Genomic DNA, 24,178 nt, shown 5'->3' on the forward strand with positions numbered 1-24,178 from the left:
ACTATACCTGTGGAAAGGAGCTCTGGTGGCATAATGCCTAAGGCATTTGACTGCTGACCATAAGATTCAAACCCACCAGCCACTCTGTTGAAGGAAGACAGGGCAATCTACTTCCGTGAAGATAGTTACTGCCTCGGAAACCCAAAGGAGGTCGTTATGAGTCAGGATCGACTTGATGGCAGTGAGTTTATACTTGTGGGTATAATCTTTTCTTTGATGTGTTAATTGGTTCATACCCAATTAGGGTGGGTTCTAATTCTAATCACTTCTGAATTATTAAAAAAAAGAGAGCAGATTAAACACAGAGATACCCACATGGGGAAGACAGACACCATGGGAGAATCACCACAGAATGCCACTGACTTAGTGCCTAAGGCTTTTGACTGCTAACCAGAAGACTGGTGGTTCAAACCCATCAGCTACTCCTAGGAAGGAAGATTGGGTGATCTACTTCTGTAGAGATACTGCCTCGAAAACTCAGTGGTTCCACCAGGCTCTATCAGACCAGCAAACCTGGTCCCCCTCCTTTTTTTTTTTATTCTCCAAATGATTTTGAGTTTTGTTCCACATTGTTCTCCCTCTCTATCCAGGATCTCCTACATAAATCCCCCAGTGAGGTTTTTTATACTGACAAAAAAGGACTCAACATGTCTCAGACTTTGATTTGGACTGTTAGTCTTTAGAAGGTTTTGAGAAAATAAACTTCTGTTTTGTAGTATTTCTGTTACAATAGCAGTAGGAAATTAAGACAAGTATTATATATAAAGTTTTCACAGTGTTGTGTAATCTAGTTTTCTTCATTTATTACACGCAGAATGAGATGTTGCTGGTTTGTGAAGTGACTTTTTTCCCTCATAACTTACCACTTGCCTGAGTGTGCTTCACTGTCTAACAGTATTGAAGCAGGTCACTTTTTAGGTGGCAACAATTTATAAATAATGTTCTTTTTCCAAAGAAAAAACCAGCAGCTTATTAACGATCTGTTTATAAGAAGTTTGCTTTTATTTTTAGACAATCTAATCAGATTTATGTTTTATAATGTTTAAAATGAATACTAATTTGGCCAATTTTTTGGGTTTAATTTCCCTTTTTTTGAGCCAATGTTTAAAGATATAAAAATCGTTTCTATATGTTCCTACACGGACTTTTTTCTGCATTCGTTACCATGCTTCATAGAGACCCACTGCAGTCTGTGGGGACTCTTTAATGTGGGAGTAATTTTATTGTCTGAGTGGTTTCCACCTTCTGGGTCATTAAAACATTTACAACTTGTAGCTATGAGTTTTCTGTGGTTTCAGAGAGAAAACTGTTGATGAGGTGTGCGGACCCCAAAGCAGTCATGGTTTGAGTTGATCTGCCTCTGCGTCCATGAACACCCCATCTTAGCCTCCTTGGTGCTCGTATAGAGATACTTTGTTTTTACACTTTTAATACTGCTATTATTTTTGTATAAATTGTTGTTTCTCTTGTCTTTTGCAGGAATTTTTTTTTTTTTTCATTTATTTCCTCTCTCTTCTTTACAGTTGAGGACCGACCATATTTTAAAGTAAAAGGAAATTAAAATCTTGGAAAAATGTATTTTAAGTTCATTTCTGTCTTTTAAAAATGTATTAGTTTTCTAGGGCTGCTGTAACAAAATAACAAAATATTTGGCTTTCAAGAACAGAAATATATTTTCTCACAGTCCTGGAAGCTTGAAGTCCAACCAGGGTATTAGCTATGTGGATTCTTTCTCAGGGCTTTGAGAGGGGAACTGTTCCTTGCCTCTTTCTTTGCTTCTAATTGCTACTGGAAATCCTTGCATTCCTTTGCTACTTGTACATATATTTTTAAGTGCTATCTTCCCACTAGCCACTCCTCAGAAGGAAGATTAGACAATCTACTTCCATAGTGATACTGCCTCAGAAACCCAAGGAGGGGTTGCTATGAGTCCGATCCGACTCAAAGGCAGTGGGTTTGGTTTGTTTTTCTCTTTTGTGTGACTGTATTTCTTTGTCTCTTTCCCTTCTTTTATAAGAGCCAACTCAGAAGGAATTATCACCCACGCTACTTCAGCATGACCTATAACTTAAGTGATGAAAGAAAAATTCTATTTCCTGGATAATGGTGATGCTTATACAATATGGTGCATGTAATTAATATCACTGACTTGTACACATAAAGATGATTGAAATGGCACATGTTTTATATAGACATTACCATGATAAAACTAAGCAAGTTCTTACTATATAATACGATTTTTTCATTGGGGGGAAAAAAGACAAAGAAAAGGGTAATGCCTATTTAAAATCAGAAGTGTTAAAGAGCCCCTGTGTGATGCAAATGGTTAAGCACATGACTATTACCTGAAAGGTTGGTGGTTCACATTCACCCAGGGGCACCGCCGGAGACAGTTCTGCACTCTTCTTCTGTAAGGATACAGTTCTGCTTGGCATACATGGGGTCACCATGAGTCAGAATTGATTTGACCGCAACTAACAGAAACACAGTATTGTAGGAAAAGTGAAAACCACAGGTCCGAGGACAACGGAGTTCAGGAACATAATCCAACTCATTGTTTTGCTTTACTGTTTCCTGGCACACAAGACTCTTGCCTTGTTCAAACCTACTTTGGGGTTTCAAAAAAAAATGAGATCCAGATTTTTATTTAGGATGTTGACAACTAAGAGGATTGTGACGTGGGAGATTAGTATCATTCCTTGAAGGTGTATGCTACAATTACCTTTTTCTTTCTTTGCAGGGTGTGGAAGAAGCTTTATTTTCTGGGTCTGAGGAAAGGGTTGATGTTAGGGAGTGATGATTCTGATGATGTAGTCTATTAGCTGCTTATAATAACTTATCTACACCTTTTAAAGCTATGGCAAAATAGATAGATAATATACTATGTATTTATTGGACATCTTTTTCCTGAATATTGGCAGAAGGGAAAGAAACGGAAGGGGCAGGAACAGGGAGGGATATAAAGGTTAATGAAACAGGACCTTCCACAACAAAATCAAGAAGTGTTTAATGGGTACTCAACTGTTAAGACAAGCATATGGTGAAGATGAATTTATCAGCTTAGTGTTATTTGAGGAGCCTTGGTAGTGATTAAGTGATTTTCTGCTAACTGAAACATTGGCAGTTTGAACCCACCAGCTGCAAGATTACAGCCTTGGAAATCTATGGGGAAGTTCTCCTCCATCCTGTAGGGTTGCTATGACTTAAAATCAGCTCAAGAGCAAAGGCTATGAGTTTGGGTTAGTGTTATTTGAACATATATTTGACTGTCTTTTCTGTAAATCAGTGGGCTGAAAATTAAGATTATTGATATTCTTTTAATGTCCATCCACTATTATTAAAATTAGGAGCTCTGGTGGCATAGTGCCTAAGGCATTTGACTGCTAACCAGAAGGCTGGCAGTTCAAACCCACCAGCCACTCCTCAGAAGGAAGGTTGGGCAATCTACTTCTGTAGTGATACTGCCTGAGAAACCCAAGGAGGGGTTGCTATGAGTCGGATCCAACTTGACGGCAGTGTGTTGCATTGTGTTTATTATTAAAATTATTCTAGCACTGGTATACACTAACTTTAGGTTTCATTTGTCGAAAATATGTTTTAATGTGACCTTTCTTGACAAGGTGGGAATATACTTTGTCATGGTATTTAAAGTCTACTGATTGCTCTTGACTCCATGATACTTTTTCTCCCAGTTTCTGTGAAATCAAATTTCCTTAGGTTTCTTTATTCTGTTCAGGCAGTTTCTCTCAAATTCCTTTGAAAGTAGGATTGAAGGCTAAGGAAGTGAAACCTACAGTCTCAGATTTATTCAGGCTTTGGTTTCTCTGTATGTTCCATATCTATATTGAGGTCCTTAACAATGCCCATAGCTAAAACTACCACCTCAGTTCTGACATAGTCTTGTTATCTATCTCTAGTGCCTTTGCCCCATAGACTCCTATCTCCAGTTATCTACTGGGCATTGGATACTGACCACATTGTCTTTGTCCCAAACTTGTTTGTCCTTGTGCTAGCCTTATTACTCAAGCCATAAACCTAGATATCTAAGATTTATCCCCCCTTTCACATTCCTACCCATCCACTAACCCAACCATGTACCAAATCTTTTAAAATGAGTTTAAATTCTGCATTTTAATAATTACATATTTTAAATATCTTTTCATTAGTATAGGCCCTCATGACTTCTTCCTTACTGGATAATGATCAATGAGTATTTACCCTTCTAGTCATCTCTCTCTATTCCTTGCAACCATTTGCAGGATAAATGCAAAATACACTGTGTGCATTCAAGGATGTGCTACAGTTTTGAGGATAAATTTCACCCTATGCCCATCACATATCCCTTTGTTGATAACCCCAATCTCTTGCAACTCTTCCAAAATAAAAAATCAGCTAACAATTATTGAGCACTTACTATGTTCCAGGCACTATTCTGAAAGATTTGTCATAACACATGCACCAGTATTATGCAGTGCTGAGGCTTTTTGTTAGCTGCTTTTGAGTTGGCACCCAACTCAAGGCGACTCCGTGCACAGTGGAACAAACACTGTTGGGTCCTGTGCTGTCCACATGACTGGTTGTAGATCAAACCATTGTAATACAAAAGATTCACATTGGCTGAATTTTGAAAGCACAGCCCTTTCTTTCTAGTCCAGCTCAGTGTGGCAGCTCCACTGAAACCCATTCAACATCATAGCAACACACAAGCCTCCATTGATGGATAGTGGCTGTGTTTGAGGTGCGTTGGCCAAGAATTAAACACAGGTCTCCCACAAAGAAGGTGAGAATTCTAGCACTGAATCACTACTGCCACAGAGAGCTAACAAAAACTTCCTAGGGTCACATGAATATAGTGAGACTTCACCTCTCTCACTTTGGTCATATCAGGAGAGACCAGTCCCTGGAGAATGGTATCATGCTTGGCAAATGATAGAAACCAAAATACCAAACTCATTGCTGTCGAGTCAGATCTGACCCATAGCGACCCCTCCTTGGGTTTCTGAGGTTATCACTATGGAAGTAGACTGCCCAATTTTCCTTCTGAGGAGTGGCTGGTGGGTTTGAACCTCCAGCCTTCTGGTTAGCAATCAAATGCCTTAGGCACTAGAGGTTCAAAGAAATTGGGGAAGACCTTCAATAAGATGGATTGACACAGTGGCTGCAACAGTGGGATCAAGTATAGCAACAATTTTAAGACTGGCACTGGACTGGGCAGCGTTTTGTTATGTTGTACACAGGGTTGCTATGAGTTGAAACCTACTTGATGGCACCTAACAATAACAATAGGGTCACACAGTAAGTCATCTCTTAGCCTTATTTACCATAGGACGTCAATTCAGGATGAGTAACTTTTTGGTAATGAAATGAGGGGTAGTAATGTAAACCCAGAGGATGAGAAACACTCCATCTCTACCCTCAAGATGATGACCTGTATGATGTTTTCTGTGAGAAGCAAATGAAAGGAAAGTAGAGGCTTTGGCTTCCCTAAGAATATAGTTTCTTTAAAATGCATTATATCAAAAATCTTTGTGGTTGGCTAAATCCATTAGATGGCCCTGGTGTTTACCTTTCAAAGATTCACATTCAATTTCATTATTTAATTGGTTGTAGATTGGGGGAAATAAAAACTTGTAACTTATTTCTTTTATCTGTCAAACATAGAGGAGAAAGGATTGACACACAATTAGTATTTATTCTATGTTCACTTTTTAAAGAATATTGCTAAACAGGTTATACTAATGAAGAGTTGTTATAAAGAATTTTATTATTTAGTTACTTTTTAAATAAACCTGCCAGTTGATTAAAATGAGCCTAATTTAATCAGCATTGTATTGCATACTGAGAATAATTTAGGCTGATGTCAAGGACACCGTTGTCTCTTCTTTGTAGAAAGTACTGGAATAATAACTATAGCAGAAAAGAGTCAGAAAATGTCTGAAGTTTTTCATCTCTGCCTCTGGGTGGATATTTAAAAGTCACTTTTTTCCTTTTTGCATGCAAATTAAACTGAAAGGCATTTTGTAATGTAACATTCACGTTATATTTTACAAAAAAAATAAAAAAATTGAACCTTGATCATTTCTAACATTGGCTTGTGGTTGTTGGAATGAATACCATCATTTTGTTATATATCATTTAAACTGAACTTTGATTTGGTAGTTTGGGGAGAAGTAATGGTGTGATGCAGCATAATTTGAAAATAAAACAATGCTAAGAAGCAACTTCAGTTCTACTTTGGTTTTCTTAGGTCATGTGTATTTCTCCTATATGCCCTCTTCTCCTTCCCCCAAAAATCTTAATAGAATCATTTGAATTCCTTTTGTATTTTAAGGGAGTTGAACTGCTATCATTTTTCTGATGATGCTTTTAGATGAATACTAAGATGTCAGTGGGGGTCTAGTTCAAATTGTGAAGTCAGCAGTTGAAGGATTACTAACTTCCAAGTGAGTCGCCTGTACAAATGGCAGGTTGCCTTGGAAACAAGCCTGCCTCTTAGAGTTGGAAATGCCCTGTCTCTGAATGCCGTAGATGATGATTTGCTTACCTCTTCAGAAATGTGTTCTGTTGCATCATCTCCAGATCTAACATTGTGTTGAGATGTTTTCTGTGACTTGTGCAAATTGTTTAACTGCTTCCTGGTTCTGATTGATTGACTGTAAGCATAGCCAAGTTTCCTTCCCCCCAACCCCCAGCACTTTTTATTTTAAACATGCTTTGAAAAATTTAGAACTAAGAAAGCAATCCTTCAAATTACTATTTTAAAACAGGAAGTTTTCCACAACTGATTGCCCAAAAATAAAGTATTATAGTTCACCAGATTTGACTGGCATGAAATTTTACTGCTAACTAGTTCCTTATATATTTCATTAATGGGATTGGTGATGGCTGTGTCTAAGTTTTATGAGATGGTGTTACTTAATGAAAGACATGGCTGATTTCATCTGTGTTCCTGAAGATACCTGATATGAACAACAGCAGCACAGAGATCTATGGTACAAGTTGATCATAGAATGAAGTTTAGTCTTGAGGCTTTAATTGGAACTTCCTAACTTCCTTGTAATCTAACCTTTGTATTTTGCTTGTTGCCTGGTGAAGTCCGTGGTTGGTGTAAATAGTTAACATGCTCAGCTGCTAACTGAAAGGTTGTAGGTTGGAATACTCTCAGACATACCTCGGAGAAAAGGAGAAAGATATGGTAGTCTGGCTTCCATAAAGATTACAGGATAACAGTCTTTGAAATCCTATAGAATAGTTATACTGTGTCCTATAGATATGCTTTGGGCTGTACACGTAGAATTAAAAAAAAAAAAGCTATTGAATCAATTCTGACTCATAGCCATCCACTTTGGGTTTGATGTGGTAATTCTTTACAGAAGTAGATCGCCTAGTCTTCCTTCTGTGGAGTGGCTGGTGGGTTTGAACCACCAACCTTCTGGTTAGCAGTCAAATGCCTGAGGCATTATGCCACTAGAGCTCCTGTTCATGTAGAAGAGGTGAAAAAGACTAAAAGAGGCCTTTCCTAATCAAGAGGCTCAGCTCTGCTTTGGTATACTCACCACATTGAAGCAGAAATCCAAATAAGCAAGAGAGCAGGGCATGAGCTCGTGGTTTTTAAGACATACTGACCCTGCCTGATGGTTAACTATGGTCCTATTTTTCTGGGCAGAGCAATATATCAGTTGCTTCTTGTTTCTTGGATCCGTGGTCAGTAATTGAAGAGAAGAATTGATAATGGTGATACAGAAAGTAACTGGTACTACTTAGTGTGGGAGTAAGGTGGGAAGTAGCACTTCACCCATATTTGCTCACTAAAATTCAAGTAATATCATGATTGATGCTGTAGATGTGGTAACTTGTCTTTTGTTTACCATTTATAATAAGCCATCGAGAAGTTACTGATAGGTGTGTGTGTGTGTGTGTGTGTGTCTATCATTTTGGCTTGTTGGATTCCTAAAAAAAACCAACTCACTGTTCTCGAGTCAGATCCAACTCATAGTGACTCCACCTTGGGTTTCCGAGGTGATATCACGACGGAAGTAGTCTTCCTTCTGAGGAGTGGCTGGTGGGTTTGAACCGCCAGCCTTCTGGTTAGCAGTCAAATGACTTAGGCACTACAGCCCCAGAGCTCCCTTGTTGCATTAAACCATATCTATTTTCTATGTGATGTTGGGCTTTTGATTAATAAAGCTTTTTTAAACCTTACATCTCTAATCCACAGATAATGGAGTTCATTGAAGAAGTAATTTTTGAGAGATTCTGTTATTTACCATTCATTAATACCATGATTCCTGAACTCATATATCATGTATTTATTTTCAAGTTGAATTGTCCACAGATTAAAACACTATGTTGTTGGATCCTTACCTGCTGCACATTTTGCTGACTTTTCAATAGATACATGTTGGAAAGTTGGCAGAATTGGGGGATAGGTTGGGGAGTCACACATAGATGAGGAAGAGCTGTCTCCAAAATCTGAAACAATATTGCTGGGAGGTTGCAGCCACTTTGAGGTCAAGTCTCATGGTACAGGGCTGGGAAAGGCCTCTGAGGTCCTTTTTGCCAGTCTTGGTTTACCCAGAAAGAAAAGTAGCTAGCCTATAGTGTGCTCAAGGCATTTCAAAGTTCCTCTCTAAGTGTGCCTTTTTCACAATTAGATAAATTAATTTAATTCTTAAAATGCTGATGAAGCACAGAATTAATCTTGCATACATAACATTTAAAGTATTTCCATGATAAGCTTGAAATTCTCTTTCTGTGGTGTTTGTTTTTATTGGTTGTAGCTTGTATTACAAAACATCAGCGGCCAAAATATATGCTTTTACTCTTCTTTTGCTTACTCGTCCAGTAAAATAGGAGCTCTATTTAAATGAGTTTTTAATGAACCATGGTAGCAAGTAAGGCTCAGAGAATGATTAAGAATTTAGTACTGATCTATGTCATTAAAGTAAGTTCAGCCATAAGAAAGCTTACAAATTGATTTTATAGTTCCTTTCTTTTTCCCATGTCTACATAATAATTAGTTATTACATCATTACGTTTGCTTCTGAGATTCATATTGCTTTGCCAGTTTCACTGTGGTCTGTGAGGGCAAGTGGGCATATATTCATGCCGATATCACAATTAATGCTATCTTCTCCACATTGGAATTATCTATCTATATATGATTAGCCAGCTTCAAAGTTATTTTGCTATATCTTATTGTGAAATTTTGCTCTTTATTAAAACTCTAGCAGTAGTGTAACATACCCATCGTAGCCCCATGGATGAGTACAAATGGAGCAGCAGCACTTGTGATTTGGATAGGAGAGAGGGGGGTTACATTATATCCTACAAGTGGGTCAGCTAGCTTGTGGCAATACTCATTTGCATATTTTCATTGTGGTTTGTGGTTGACATACTTGAGGCTATTAGTTGAAAATAACTCTTAAATTGGGAATCTAATTAGTCTGAAGGCTCAGTGGGTGATAGACTGTGTCACCCTGAGGGAGAGCAAAATTAAATCCCAGCTTGGAAATATAAGCGTCAGGTCTGTGGAGTGTCATAGGTGAATATCTCTCATTGTGATTTCCAGATGGAGCATGGTATCTTTATTGGGCATCTGTGACCAAGAAATAGTACCTTCTGAAAGGATGCTCTTAGCTCTTGTGGGACAGATGACCTTTGAGAATTGGCAGGTAGGACCTGAAGATGTTAGTGGTCTCCTGGGTTGTACGGGTAGAAATGAGAATATGTTGCTGCATCTTAAGTGACATATTGTTTGAAATGGCACTGCTAGAGATTTGTTTCATTAGTTTCTTTTCTTAAGAGTAGATAATACACTAAGTTAGTGTACATAGCCATAGTAGTGTCTGATCAGCTTTCCTTTCATTTATGTGCCACGGATTATTAAGCATGCTTTCTGGGAGACAACTATAAATGATTTATTTTATTTATTTATGTTTTAAAGATCATGATAAAAGGAAATTCAGGAAGCCAAATGCTTACTCTACTATTTTTTCCTAGTGCATTTCTAAGTGAAAGAGCAGAAAGAATGAAAGGTATTGATGTGTGTGGTCCAAATCAGAAAATTAGAAACTCACAGGTTGACCTATATAAAAAGCAAACCAAACTCACTGCCATTGAGTTGATTCCTCTGGTGGTGCAGTGCCTAAGGTATTGACTGTTAACTAGACGGCTGGCAGTTCAAATTCACCACCTACTCTGCAGAAGGAAGATTGGGCAATCTACTTCTGTAAAGATTTACTGCCTCGGAAACCCAATGGGGTTTGCTATGAATTGGAATTGATTTGAAGGTAGTAATGAGTGACCCATGAGAAGGAAGATTCATTTTGGGATAGTGATGGTTTAGAATTGTATGTATGGAACAACCTCACTTCAAACTTTTACTGCATTTTCTTTGTTACTTTCTGTTGCATTTATTTTTTATAGGCAGATCTGTCCGTTAAAATTACCTACCGTTGCTCAAAATATGTGTTCTCTGATTCCATTTCTGTTTTGGGGTTCAAAAACATCATCATCATCATACTGTGTTAAAAAGAATATTGAGAGATGTGGTAAACACAGAGTTACCCACTAGAACCACAATTAAGCACATTTTCTGTTTCATATTTCTTGCTGATTTTGTTTTGATATTGTAGACCAAATGAGTCGTTTAGGTCAGTTCTTTGTTCCTTAAGGGAAGAGAGGGTCTATTGGAGGAATATAGAAGTTCATTTAGTTTTTTCAGTATTCATCCACATGCTTTCAGTCTTCTCCAGGGCTAAGGATGTGATATGCCTCTCTTGAAGTAGGTATAGGTCTTTTTTCAAACTCAAACCACTGCATGTATTTGTGTGTGTGTGTATGTGTGTGTGTGTGAGTGATTTTGGTGAAAGTTCACAGAGCAATTTCATTTTCCATACAGCAGTTCATACACATTTTGTCTCAAGACATTGACTGCAATTCCACACAATGTAACAGCTCTCTTCCCACTTTCTCCCCATAGTTACCTCTTCCCTGAGTCCTTCCCTTCCATGCACTCCTGCCCTGTAGACCATCTCCCTGTGCATGCACTGCCTTCTGTTCTCCCATGATTGATCTCTCCAAGGAGTGTATTCACCTGATGTAAATGTTCAGCCCATGTGCCTATCTTTTATTTGGCTGGAAGTCACAGGAGTGATTTCAATTCCAGACCTGAAGGGCAGCTAGGGGCCATAATCTCAGGTCAAACCACTGCATGTATTAATGTTAGTATAGGAGTGCTGGTGGCACAGTGTTTAAATGATCAGCTACTAACCAAAAGATCAGCAGTTTGAAGTCACCAACTACTCCATTGGAGAAGAGATGTGACAATCTACTCCGTAAAGATTTATAGTGTAGGAAACACTATGGGGTAGTTCTACTCTGTATAGGGTTGGAATCAACTCACTGACACATAACAAAAATAACAAAGGACATTCATTAGACCTGTAATAATAAATTTCTTCTGAAAATGTTCAGATTGTACATGAAGAAAGTAATAGAAAGAGTTTGCTCAAGGGATGTGCTGGCAAGATGGCTTCTGTGGTATGTGGAATCTGAACCTAGAGATCTTTGAGATGTCACTGAGACAGCACTTACTTAATCACCAGGCATTTTCCTGTAAGGAGGCTTGGCAGTGGTTAAGGGCTAGCTGCTGACAGAAAGATCAGTGGTTCAAACCCACCAGCGACTCCATGGAATAACAGACCTAGAAACCTCCTCCTGTTCCTATAAAGATTGTTGTTGTTGTTGTTAGGTGTCGTCGAGTCAGCTCTGACTCTTCATGATCCTATGAACAACAGAACAGAACAATGCCCAGTCCTGTACCATATTCACAATACTTGCTATGCGTGAGCACATCTTTACAGCCAATATGTCAGTCCATCTCGTTTAGGTTCTTCCCCTTTTTTGCTGACCCTCCATGTTACCAAGTATGATATCCTCCAGGGATTAGTCCCTTCTGACAACATGACCAAAGTAGGTGAGACAAAGTCTGACCATTCTCACTTCTAAAGATTGTAGCCTTGGAAATCCTGCAGGGCACTTCTACTCTGTCCTATAAGGTTGCTATGAATTGGAATCAGTTTGAATGCACACAACATATTTGGCTGTAGGAAGGCAGAAACTGCAAGATCTTTTGATTCTTTTAAGCTATTCTGATTAAGACTGAGTGGTGCTATCACCAACATGGAATGGTTTGTGGTTTTCTTTCTTATCATCAGCTATGTTTAGAAAAATTTTAGGTGGTGGTATCAACATTGCATTCGTTTAATAAGGAGGGTTATTACCTTCATTTAATCAAGAATGATTAGAATCCTACTCAAATGCCAGCACATGATCATGTATTTTTCTGTGGCTTCCCTTGGTTATATATTTATGTTCCAGGGGCAACAGGATTAGGAGAAAAATACTGACTCTCTGAAGTCAGACAAACTTGATTTCCAATCTCATTCATTCTTTGCTTATTTAAATTCTAATCATATTAACCTTTCTGTGCCTTCGTTGTCTTCCCTGTAAAATGAAATGATACAGTCTACCCCATTTTTATGTGTGAAGTAACCAGAGGATATAAAGTACTACCAAAAAACTTTTGTGATTACTAAGGAGCTCTGGTGGTGTACTGGTTAAGGCATTTGTTTGATTGCTCACCAAAAGGTCAGTGGTTTAAACCCACCAGCCACTCTGCAAAAGAAAGATGAGATACTCTGCTTCCGTAAAGATTTACAGCCTTGGAAACACCAAGGGAGTTGCTATGAATCAGAATCAACTTGATGGCACTGAGTTTTTAGTTTTAGTTTGGTGACTTTGAACAGAACATTTCTTTGCGAGGCTTCATTTTCCTGAGTTTCTTCTTATTGCTGGTGTGCAGAAGCTTGTCCTTGGTCTCTAGGTTACTCTTGAAACTAATCTTCCAATTTACAACTTATCAAGCACCATCACCACAACATAATTTAGTAATAGCGAATTATAAATGTGTGCTTATTTTGTTCTGGAAGCTGCCATATCCTTTTATTTGTCACAAAAAATCTAGGAGGAGAGGCCTTACTACTCTATTAGTTGTCTTTTGCTGCCAGAACAAATGACCACACATTGAATGACAATGCAAGTATACTATCTTCAGTTCTGTAGAGTAGAAATCCAATGTGGGTCTCACTGGGCTAAAATCAAAGAGTTAGCAGGGCTGTATTCCTTCTGGAGGCTGTACAGAAGAGTTATTTCCTAGACTTTTAGAGACCTCTCACATAGTTGGCTTGGCTTGTGCCTCCCTTCCTTAATCTTCAAAACTAGCAATATAGCATTCCTCTGATCTTTTTTCCCCCGCCTTTCCATATCTTTTTAATTGCAATTGGGAAAGATTCTCTACTTTCTAGACTTGTGATTAGATTGGGCAAACTTGGAAAATCCAGGATACTCTCCTTATCTTAAGGTACTTAAGTTTCTCTATCTCAAGTGGGATGCATCAAGAAGTATGATTTTGCATATCATTTTGGACTGGCTGAAAAAAAGCACTGAATATGGAAGGCTAAAGGGGCTTCCTGGTTGACCAGAACATCTCCTCTTGGGAGGGTAGGGCATCCCTTGGGACCTTAAGAACCTTCCAACAATTTGCTCTATGCATTTCTTCATTTGTATACTTTTTGGCTATAGTAGATCTGTAATCATGAGTATGGTATAATTTCTGTGAAATCTGTGAGTTTTTCCAGTGAGTTGTTCAACCCAAAGGGATAGTAAGAGCCAGAAGTCTGGAAAGTAAGTGTGTGGCTTCTCAAGCTTGCAGTTGACGTCCTGATGGTGCAGTGGGAAACCAGCTGCAAATTTGTGGCCAGCAGGTCAGGAGGTTGGGGTATTACATGGACTTTCCAAACTTGCAGCTGGTACCTGACTGTTTCTCATTCTGAAGGATACTATGACCTACCTATGGGTGGCTAAGGTTAGAGGGAGAGAGTGCCATGGAGGTGACTGGTGATGAGGTTGGGGATGTGGCAAGTGGATACTGGATCAATCTCCACATTTTGGGGGTTGGATTCATGCTGATGCTTACGATACAGGTACTTAACCTGAATCACATTTGCAAAGTCTTTTTTTCCCATCGGAAGACAACATATTAACAGGTTCCAGGGACTTGGGCATGGACATCTTTGGGGGACATTATTCTGACTACTACAGCCACTATCCTCTTTTCCCAAATAAACAAAGTAAAGCTTAGTAATTTTAGAGAAGCCCAGTGGGTTTACCAATAGCCACCCAAGAAAAAAAGTTAGAAAGGGCTTTAAATGTAGGATTCTCTACAGGGTTTTGAACAGGTTCATTGAGGTTCAGCTCCCTGTTTAGAATTTGCCTTTCCACCCCACATATACTGAATCAGAATCTTCGTTTTAACAAGATCCCCAGGTGATCCCAAATGTAAATTTTCAGCAATGATCATACCAGAGTGAACTGGTTTGAAGACCTGTTGCTCTGATATTAAATTCTGTGTTCTTAGCCACTTTGCTCCACCCAGAGGTGGACTTTCAGCTGATAATTTCATCCATTAAAGGTGCCATCCTAGATTCAAGCAATTTACAAGCATTTATGTCTGATGATTTTATAACAGGTTTTATGTTAGGAGAATCCTGTTGATTCAGGGGGTTATCATGACTTCCCACGAGGTAGATGGAAAATGTTTAAGTTTAGTGTTCATTTGTGTGTGCATTATCCTTGAGTTTTATCCTAAATTTTAGCTGTCTTTTCTCATGGAGACATGAAGGAATGAAACCAAAGAAAGATCAAATAATAACTATTGAAAATGAAAATGAACTTTAAAAAATGATGTATTTAATAGATAGCAATGAAGATCCCATCTGTTAAAATACGGCTTTGAATCACGTTTCACAAATTTAAAAGAAGACTTTTCCTTTACTTTTTGAAGGGCATAATAGAAGTTTTTAATTTGTGATGTTTTTGTGAAGGTCTCGTTCTCTATGTTACTATACATATTCTTGTAGAGTAGATTTTCTGAAATTATATATCCTTCCCAATTTAACACAAAATTACTTCATATCTGCACCTGGCACTTAAATTTTGATTTAAAAGAAAGCTTGTAGAATTATATGGTATTGGCATATTGTAAATCACCAACTGTGATTCTGCCACTGAAATTCAAACAGCATTTGTTCATGACACAGTCCAGATTTCATAATACTTGTATTTTCTAAAAATGCTAGAGATAATTATTGAAACTAATATACATAAGTTTTTCCATCATCTGTGGCATTTAAAGACTCATTCTTTGTAATTTTCAATCTCCATTTTAAGTTTGCAGAAAGGGCTTGATTCTTGAGAGAACACATCATTGTGAAAAGTTAATAACAAAACTTGAATTTCATTTGCTTCCAATTAAGCACTGAAATGTCAAAACTTAATATCATCAAAATGCTTATGAAACCACACACCTTTTGAGAAGTCTGATGATACTAAAATCAAGCGTAGGGATTCAACATACCCAGGAGCCACTTGAAATAGATATTGTTACCTTGTCAGGGTTACAAGGGTACCTTGACTTTTAGTTTTCTTTTCTGAGAAATTGAAAATTGGGTGGTACTAGAAGAATAGGTAGACTCTAGTGTAAGGATGTCAAACTATGACCTGTTGGGGCAAATATGACTCACCATCTGCATTTGTAAACAAAGTTTTATTTAAGCAAAGCCATAAACATTTGTTTTTATATTGTCTCTGTGGCTGTTCCCATAAAGACTATGGTCTAGCCACAACCTATGGGGTAGTTCTCCTCTGTCACATGGGATGGACAGAAAAGCATTTGTATGGCACCCAACGACAATCTCAATCACATAGCTGCTTTCATGCTACTAGGGCAGAGTAGAATAGTTAAGACAGACTGTTATAAATTGTAAAGCCTAAAATACTTACTATCTAGCCCCTTTCAGAAAAAGTTTGCCCACCTCTATTCCAGTAGAATGTCAGTAAAAAGGAAAATTTTATTCCTAAATATTAAAACTTTGGTGTGTGCCTTTTTTTTTTTTTTTTTGGCCACTTAAGAATTTCTTTCCCCATTTATGTTGCTTATTGTAAGGTTGAGTGGTCCAACTGTTTGTCCAATTTTGATTTCTTCTTCCCACTTCACCTCCCTCCAAATTGTTTAATCAGCTAATTATATATTAGGCCACACCAGGGTTCTGAACTTCCTATCATCTACATATCTCCATGACTTTATGATGTTTCTTTTTTTGTCTTGTGAACTGAAGATAAGTAAATGTTCATGGAAATCGTGTTTGTTCAAAATGACATAATTATCTATGAAATGAGAATTGGAGTTATAAATACTGCTAAAAATCTGTAAGTTTATATTTATGTCCTTTAATTGATAAGGATATTGACATTTAAAAAGCTTGGCCTAGAGGGAGAAGAAGTGGTTTGTTTTGGGTTTAGCTAAGGTTCTTCTTTCCTTATAAGGTTACACTTAGCTGCTAGGCATAGGATTGTAGGTTGAATGACCAAGGGAGTAGCTATTGTTTCTTGGAACTTTATTAGTATTTGCAGCCACTGTATAAGAAGAAAGGGAAAAGCTCTGCAATTTTGGCAAGAATGCCACAGAAGTAATGTTCCGTAATTCTCAGTGCATTGTATCAAGGGACACGTAGGTGTTGTATCACTGATGGTGCCAACCTTGGTTAAGGTGGTGTCTCTTCTACAAAGATACAATTTTTTTTTCGCTTTATAATTAAAAAATTTATTTATGAGAAAATATTGTATTGAAATAGTCTGTGGTTTTTTTTTGTTTTTTTTTTTTTTTTTGAATCATGTTTTTACCCACTAATTTAATATCTATTGGTAGATCTTACCTGTAAAAGTTGTTACTGGGGTTGTTGTCTAGTGGTGATTTTCTGTTTCCATCAATTCTTCTATATCTATTAATTGGAATGTTACATACAGTAAAGAAGCACTATCCTTTTTCTACTATTTATTTGTTTCTACAATGATATATATTATTATGGACTAATGGATATACTTTATACTTTGGCATATAATCTAATACTGACATTATTTATTTTGTTTATAAGTTGTCCTGTCTTTGGTCATTGGGGGCTCCTTCAGCCTGGCTCCTGTTACCTTATGATATGCCTCCATTACTTTAGAATACTTTCTTACTATTTTTCTTACTGGTATCACAAGATGTTCTAGGATTATCATGTATTTTCTCTACCCACCCAGCCTTAAAATCAACTATTTTTCTGAGGAGGCCTAATTTAATAAGTGGAGAATGGTGTTAGAAACCAAGATATGGATGCTAGGTTGTCATTATTACTGGAGTATCATTGCTTCTAGGGCTTAGTGATCCCAGCTGGGAAATACATGCTTGTATACTCATACATGCATTAGTCATTCTCTCGCTCTCTTTCCCTCCTTCCTTTTCTTCCCTTCTTACTTACTTACTTACAAAAACTTTAAGTTCATACTGACACATTTGATTCCAGTCTAACACCATAGAGTATATGGTAGCTTTTCCTTATTTATTACTTCTATTTCTGACAGTGAGAACCTTGGGTTTAGTAGCTAAGGTTCTTCTTTCCTTATAAGTTACACTTAGCTGCTAGGCGTGGGATTGTAGGTTGAATGACCAAAGGAGTAGCTATTGTTCCTTGGAACTTTATTAGTATTTGCAGCATTTATTTATTTATATTTATTATTTATTAGTATTTATTCATACTATTTTATTTTCCCATTCCTGGTATATTTATAGAGTAAGATGAAAATTGCCAAACCATACACTTACAAGAAACAAATTTACTAACTAGAGTACAATATTTGTGTGACAGTTCTTTTGTTCTTTAACTTTACATGTTGTTGTTGTTGTTGTTATGTGCCATCGAGTCAAACCCGACTCATAGCGACCCCTCCTTGGGTTTCCGAGGCAGTATCACTACGGAAGTAGGATTGCCCAACCTTCCTTCCAAGGAGTGGCTGGTGGGTTTGAACCACCAGCCGTCTGGTTAGCAGGTAAGTGTCTTAGCCACTATGCTACCAGAGCTCCTAACTTTACATGAAACAGTGAAAATACAATTTATTTACTTTTTGAGTATTTTCATCATTAATATGATCATGAGAGTTATAAAAAACACACTCAGAAAATATCACTTCCTGTCTTCCCTACTGTCTCATTCCTGTTTCCTCTTTCTTTCTACTGTTTCCACTTACTCATTGTAGATAATAAATCTCATTAGTTTCTTTTCTATCCTTCATTTCTTATGCACAAATAGCAGATTCATATATATTTTAATATCCCATTCCTCCTATATGAAAGATAGCTTACTATATAAAGTTTTTGTATTTTTCTTTCTCCATTTAGCAGTATATCCTATATTTTTTTAAAGTATAAATTTTAAAAAAGATTTGTTTCTTATAAGTGTTGTTGTTGTTGTTATATGCCGTGTCGAGTCAGATCCAACTCACAGCGACCCCTCCTTGGGTTTCTGAGGCAGTATCACTACAGATTGCCCAGCCTTCCTTCCGAGGGGTGGCTGGTGGGTTTGAACCACCAGCCTTCTGGTTAGCAGTCAAGTGCCTTAGGCACTAGGCTGCCAGAGGTGTATGGTTTAGCAAATCCCCCCCTTTTGCACTTTGTGATAGAAAACAGTTTTATTTTTTTTTTTAACCCATAGAATATTAGATATGAAATATCCAACTTAGAAATATAAAAGTAAAACATCAAAATTACAGTGCAATGCCTAAAGCATTTGACTGCTAACCAGAAGACTCACAGTTCAAACCCACTAGCCAGTCCTTGGAAGGCAGACTGGGCAATCTACTTCCGTAGAGATACCTCCTCGGAAACCCAAATAGGGGTCACTGTGAGTTGGAACTGACTCGATGGCAGTGTGTTTATTTGTTTTCCTTTTAAAGTTTGGTTCCTAAATGGAATATTTCTAGGTGCATAAATATTAAAATTTTCCCCCTATAGATTCATATAAAATACAGTACAAAATTTTGGTAGTAATTTAAATGCCTGTATTTATAAGTGTATCTTTACTTTTTTTTTTTTTGTAGCTGGTAGCTGTGTTTGATGAGCAAGATCCACATCATGGAGGTGATGGCACCAGTGCCAGCTCCACTGGCACCCAGAGTCCGGAGATATTTGGCAGTGAGCTTGGCACCAACAATGTCTCAGCCTTTCAGCCTTATCAAGCAACAAGTGAAATTGAGGTCACACCTTCAGTCCTTCGTGCAAGTAAGTGAAAGCTCTTTCTTTTCAGCACATTTCATCTTAATTTACAGGGATGCCAACTTTTATTATCTATCCATGCTACTGTGAATGGAATTCATTATCTGTTTTTATCAAAAATTGATTAAGTCCAGAACCTGGGCAAATGTCTTTTGCAAGAGAAATAAGTGAGGTCCTTTACTTTTTAATAGATGGGGCTTACTTTACTTTAGACTGGTAGGCTTTTAAATTTTTCCAAAAGCAGAAGGGAATATTACGGTTAAATTACCTGGAATTTTATTTCCATAATATTTTTCTTTGATGCTAGAACATATAGGAATAATCAAAGAACTTCATATTATAAAAAAAGCATGGCATCATTGATTGACAGTCAACTCAGAATCATTACTTCTATTGATCATTACTTCTGTTACTTGAATCTAAAGAGTCAAATCAACTCAACCAGCAGTGAGTTTGTTTGTTTGTTTTGATTAAAGAGCAGTAAAAATAGAGACCTCAGAACCAAATTTATCTTCAGGGTTCTGGAAGAGATACTATCAGAATATTACCTCAAGGAAAGACTAGTCTTGGGACATAGTGAGTCAGTATTTGGAACCCTAGGACCCAGCGTACTGAAGCTGTAGAAAGCATACTTGAAGAATCCCTTCTGAATTGTTCTGGCAGCCATTTCTGAAAGATTTACACAACACAGAGTGGAAGTTGTGCTACAAATAATAATTACTCATTGTTATTGTATAATCTTATAACTGAACACTTGTTAAGAGTGAGAAGGTCGACATCAAGAAATTTATAAGTTTAAAGGTCATTTATCTCTTACGCAGATTTTTTTCAAACGTTCCAGTCATGTGAGTACAAAGTTTAACTAAGGAGATCTGGTGGTGCTGTGGTTAAGGCATGGGGCTGCTATCCAAAAGGTTAGTGGTTCAAATCTACCAGCAGTCTGCTTCTGTAAAGATTTATAGCCTTGGAATCCCTATGGAGCAGTTCTACTCTGTCCTGTAGAGTTGCTGTGAATTGGATCAACTGGATGGCAGTGAGTTTGGTTCTTTTATTGATAGTTTTCAGTGGAAAACTTGCGTATATATCAAAACTAAGCCCACTGTCATTGAATTGATTCTGACTCATAGTGACCTTATAGGACAGAATAGAACTGCCCCATAGGGTTTCCAAGGCTGTAAATGTCTACTGTGTTAGACTGGGTTCTCTAAAGAAACAAAACCAGTAAAGCTTATATATATAGAGGAAGAGAAATTTATCTTAGGAAAATGGCTCACACACTTACAGAAGCTGGCAAGTCCCAAGTTACTGGATCAAATGTCAAGCTGGAGGCTTCTCCTGACTCACACAGCTGCAGGGGCTGATGAGCTCAAGGTTGGCAGGCAGTATACTGGCTGGTGACTCCAGCAAATGATGAATCCAAGATCTCCAGGCCCAGTGGTGGATTGTTCACTCATGGACAGTTGTAGGCAGCACAACAGAATGCCGATCCACAGAAGAGTGTCTCTTTTCCCAGGATGTCCATAAATATATTGGAAGCAGGCCACACCCCTAGGGAAACTCTCTTTCAATAGACTGGCTGCTCAAAACATACATCTGATCCCATCATGGGAACACCCCATGCCACAGTTGCTTAAACCACACAGAATTGTGGTTCAGCCAAGTTGACACACAGCTCTAAGTAACACACCTATAAAAGAAGAATGCCACATTTTTCTCCTGTGGAGCAACTAGTGAGTTCAAACTGCAGCTGAATGTTGGAACCACTATACCGTCAGAGTTCTTATTTCATATACACGTGGACAATAATTTGTAATATAGACATGGTTGTTTTGTGTTGTTGAGTTGATTCTGACTCATAGTGATCATGTAGGACAAAGTAGAACTGCCTCATATGGTTTCCTAGCCTGTAATTTTTAAGAGAGAAGATTGCCAAGTCTTTTCTCCCATGGACTGGCTGGTGGATTTGAACTGCTGACCTTTTCGATAGCAGTCGAGCATAACCATTGCACCACAAACCAAAAAATAACCAAACCAAACTCACTGCCTTTGAATGGGATTGCCCCTCAAGGGCACCTTTATATAGATATACCAAACCCATTACTATCGAGTCAATTCCAACTCATCGTCACTCTCAAAGGGTTTCCAAGGCTGCAAATCCTTATGGAAGTAGATTGTCTCATCTTCCTCCCGTGGAGCAACTGGTGAGTTTGAACTACCAGCCTTTTGGTTGGCAGCCAGATGCTTTACCCACTGTGCCACCAGAGCCCCTTTATATAGACATAGATAATACTATTTAGAATACTCAGTTTATTATTCTAAAATGTGTCTTTATTCCCATTTTTTTTGCATTGGTAGGAGCCTACTGCATTTTGGGAATTTAGTTATAGCTGTTCAGAAGCTACTTCTGATTCTACTGTCTTGGTATAAATGAGGAGAATAAGGAAGAATGTTAGCAAAACTGATGATTAGAAATCACAAGAAAACTATGCCACAGAGAGATGTAGAGAATTTGTAAGAGACATTTTACAATAGGATATATCAATGATGCCCTAGAGGATGATGTATATGAGCAAATCAAACTAATCATTTACTAGTATTATTTTCTATCATCTGAACAAAAAGCAATCATAAGAGCAGCACAGGTAAAAGTGCAAAACATTTCCAGGGAAACTTAGAGTGGAAGCACCACTATAAGATGATTTAGTTGAAAAGTTTTTAATATGCAGGAGATTTAGGTTTGCTTGTGCGCATGTGCAAACAAATTGTATACAAATAATATTTGATTAATGCATGGATATGTTATTTAAAAAAAATCTTATGTTGGATTTACTTTTACTTCAGGCAGTGTTTTCAAAAAGGTAGAGCATATGTTATACACTGTATTCAAGATGATATGCAAGTGGTATGCAGAAAAGTGTATTTTCTTATTTCACATAGCAGATCACCAAACTCACAGTTCAATGCTTATCTGTTTGGAATGAGGCTATGTTTCAGATGTGGATTATTTAAATTTGACGTACAGCACATTTTAATTAAATAATAGCCTAAGCATTCAGGTACCTAAAGTTTGGAAAACACTGTTTATGTGAGTAATTAGATTCTAATATGTATAATTAAATGTAAAATATTTTGTTGTTATTGTTGAGTTTTTTATTTTTGTATTTTATAAAGCAAGGAGAAGCTTTAGTTTGGCTGTACCTTAAAAAAAAGTTGAAAGAAAGTTAAAGCATATTGTTATCTTAAAAAGAATTTGAAAGTCATGCTTGACATCAGTTTTTATCTTAGGACTCTACTACTTTGATTTTTTTCATGTTGAGCTTGCTTATGGCCTTGGCAGGTGTTGGTTAATTACATGGTGAGCATCTACTATATACAGGGTACAGTGTTTATACAGCAGTTCCCTATTACATATGACTCATCTATTTTTTAAGATGACTTTTTATACTATATTCATATACCTCATTCAGACATAAAATAAGAGTTGAAATATGTGCTGGTTAGGCATTTTGCTGTTGTTGTTGTTATTGTTATGTGCCGTCAAGTCCACCGGACTCATAGTGACCTCTCCTTGAGTTCACAGGCAATATCACTATGGAAGTAGATTGCCCAACTTTCCTTCCGAGGACTGGCTGGCGGGTTTGAACTGCCAGCCTTCTTGTTAGTAGAGTCAAGTGCCTTAGGCTAGGTGATAAGAATCTAGCTTCAACTTAATAAGCCACAGTTCTTGTTATCAAGGTGTTTATGGTCAGTTGTCTTCTTTATCTGTTGTTGTTTATGGCATTGAGTCCATTTTGATTCATAGTGACCCTATATGACAGAGTAGCACTGTCCCACAGGGTTTCTTAGACCATAAGTCTTTAGAGGAGCAGATTGCTTGGTCTTTTCTCCTGTGGTGACTTTGACTCACTGACCTTTTGGTTAGCAGCTGGGTGACTTTGACTCACTGGCCTTTTGGTTAGCAGCTGTGTACTTAACTATTGCACCACCAGGGCTCCTCTTTACTTATCTAGAGATATTAAAATAAAGAAGCTAACTATGTATGTGGAGATTTGTTCAACTGAAGGAATAATCCACTCCAGTTAGGGGCATGGTTGGTAGAGGCTTTCCAGGTAGATAAACAACACCTCATGCAATCATGTTCTTCTATGAATGCATTCATTCATTTCCTTTGTTCTATAAAGAATTAATGAAAGCTTAGAAAATGACTATTTTTTCAGTGAAAAAGTATATACTCAGTTTGGATATTAAATCTGTTTTGTTGCCATTGGGTGGTAATGAGTTGATTTTTACTTATAGCAATCCCATGTGACAGGAGACCTGCCACATAGGGTTTCTTGACTATAATCTTCATGGAAGCAGATCACTGGGTCTTTCTTCTAAAAAGACACTTTAGAAAACAAAACAAAGAAGCAAAAAGAAGCAAAACACCAAACTCACTGCCACTGAGTCGATTCTGACTCATACCAACCACCTCTGGGTTTTTGAGGCAGTAAATCTTTACAGAAGTAGATTGCCCAGCCTTCCCTCCAGGGAGTGGCTGGTGGGTTTGAACCACCAGCTTTTTGGTTAGCAGCTAAGCACTGTACATAGAATTCATATCTGAGATTTTTTTATACTTTATTTGAAGTTACCACTAATTTGGTCCTGTTGTTGTTGTTATGTGCTGTCGAGTCGGACCCGACTCATAGCAACCCCACCTTGGGTTGCCAAGGCAGTATCACTACGGAAGTAGATTGCCCAACCTTCCTTCCGAGGAGTGGCTGGTGGGTTTGAACCGCCAGCCTTCTGGATAGCAGTCAAATGCCTTAGGCACTATGCTACCAGAGCTCCTTTGGTCCTGAGCTTTCTTATAGTACATAAAAAGTGAAATCTTTTTTATTTATTTATTTATTTATTTATTGTGGTTTGGGTGAAAATTTACAGAGCAAATTCACTTTCCATACAGCAGTTCACATATACTTT

The 24,178-nt window shown here is 37.6% G+C and overlaps 1 protein-coding gene across 1 annotated transcript in view; it reads left to right on the forward strand.

The window, feature by feature from the left end:
- The window catches only part of PARD3 (par-3 family cell polarity regulator), a 1,032,882-nt gene that overhangs the window by 397,867 nt on the left and 610,837 nt on the right, over positions 1-24,178 (forward strand). The window contains exon 3 of the mRNA XM_007942439.2: positions 19,042-19,222. Coding sequence (XP_007940630.1) covers positions 19,042-19,222 — 181 coding nt within the window. The remainder of the gene's footprint in view (positions 1-19,041; positions 19,223-24,178) is intronic.

Source organism: Orycteropus afer, unplaced genomic scaffold, assembly GCF_000298275.1.
Source record: "Orycteropus afer afer isolate SDZICR_OR568_19922 unplaced genomic scaffold, OryAfe1.0 scaffold00090, whole genome shotgun sequence".
Classification (NCBI taxonomy): Eukaryota; Metazoa; Chordata; class Mammalia; order Tubulidentata; family Orycteropodidae; genus Orycteropus; species Orycteropus afer.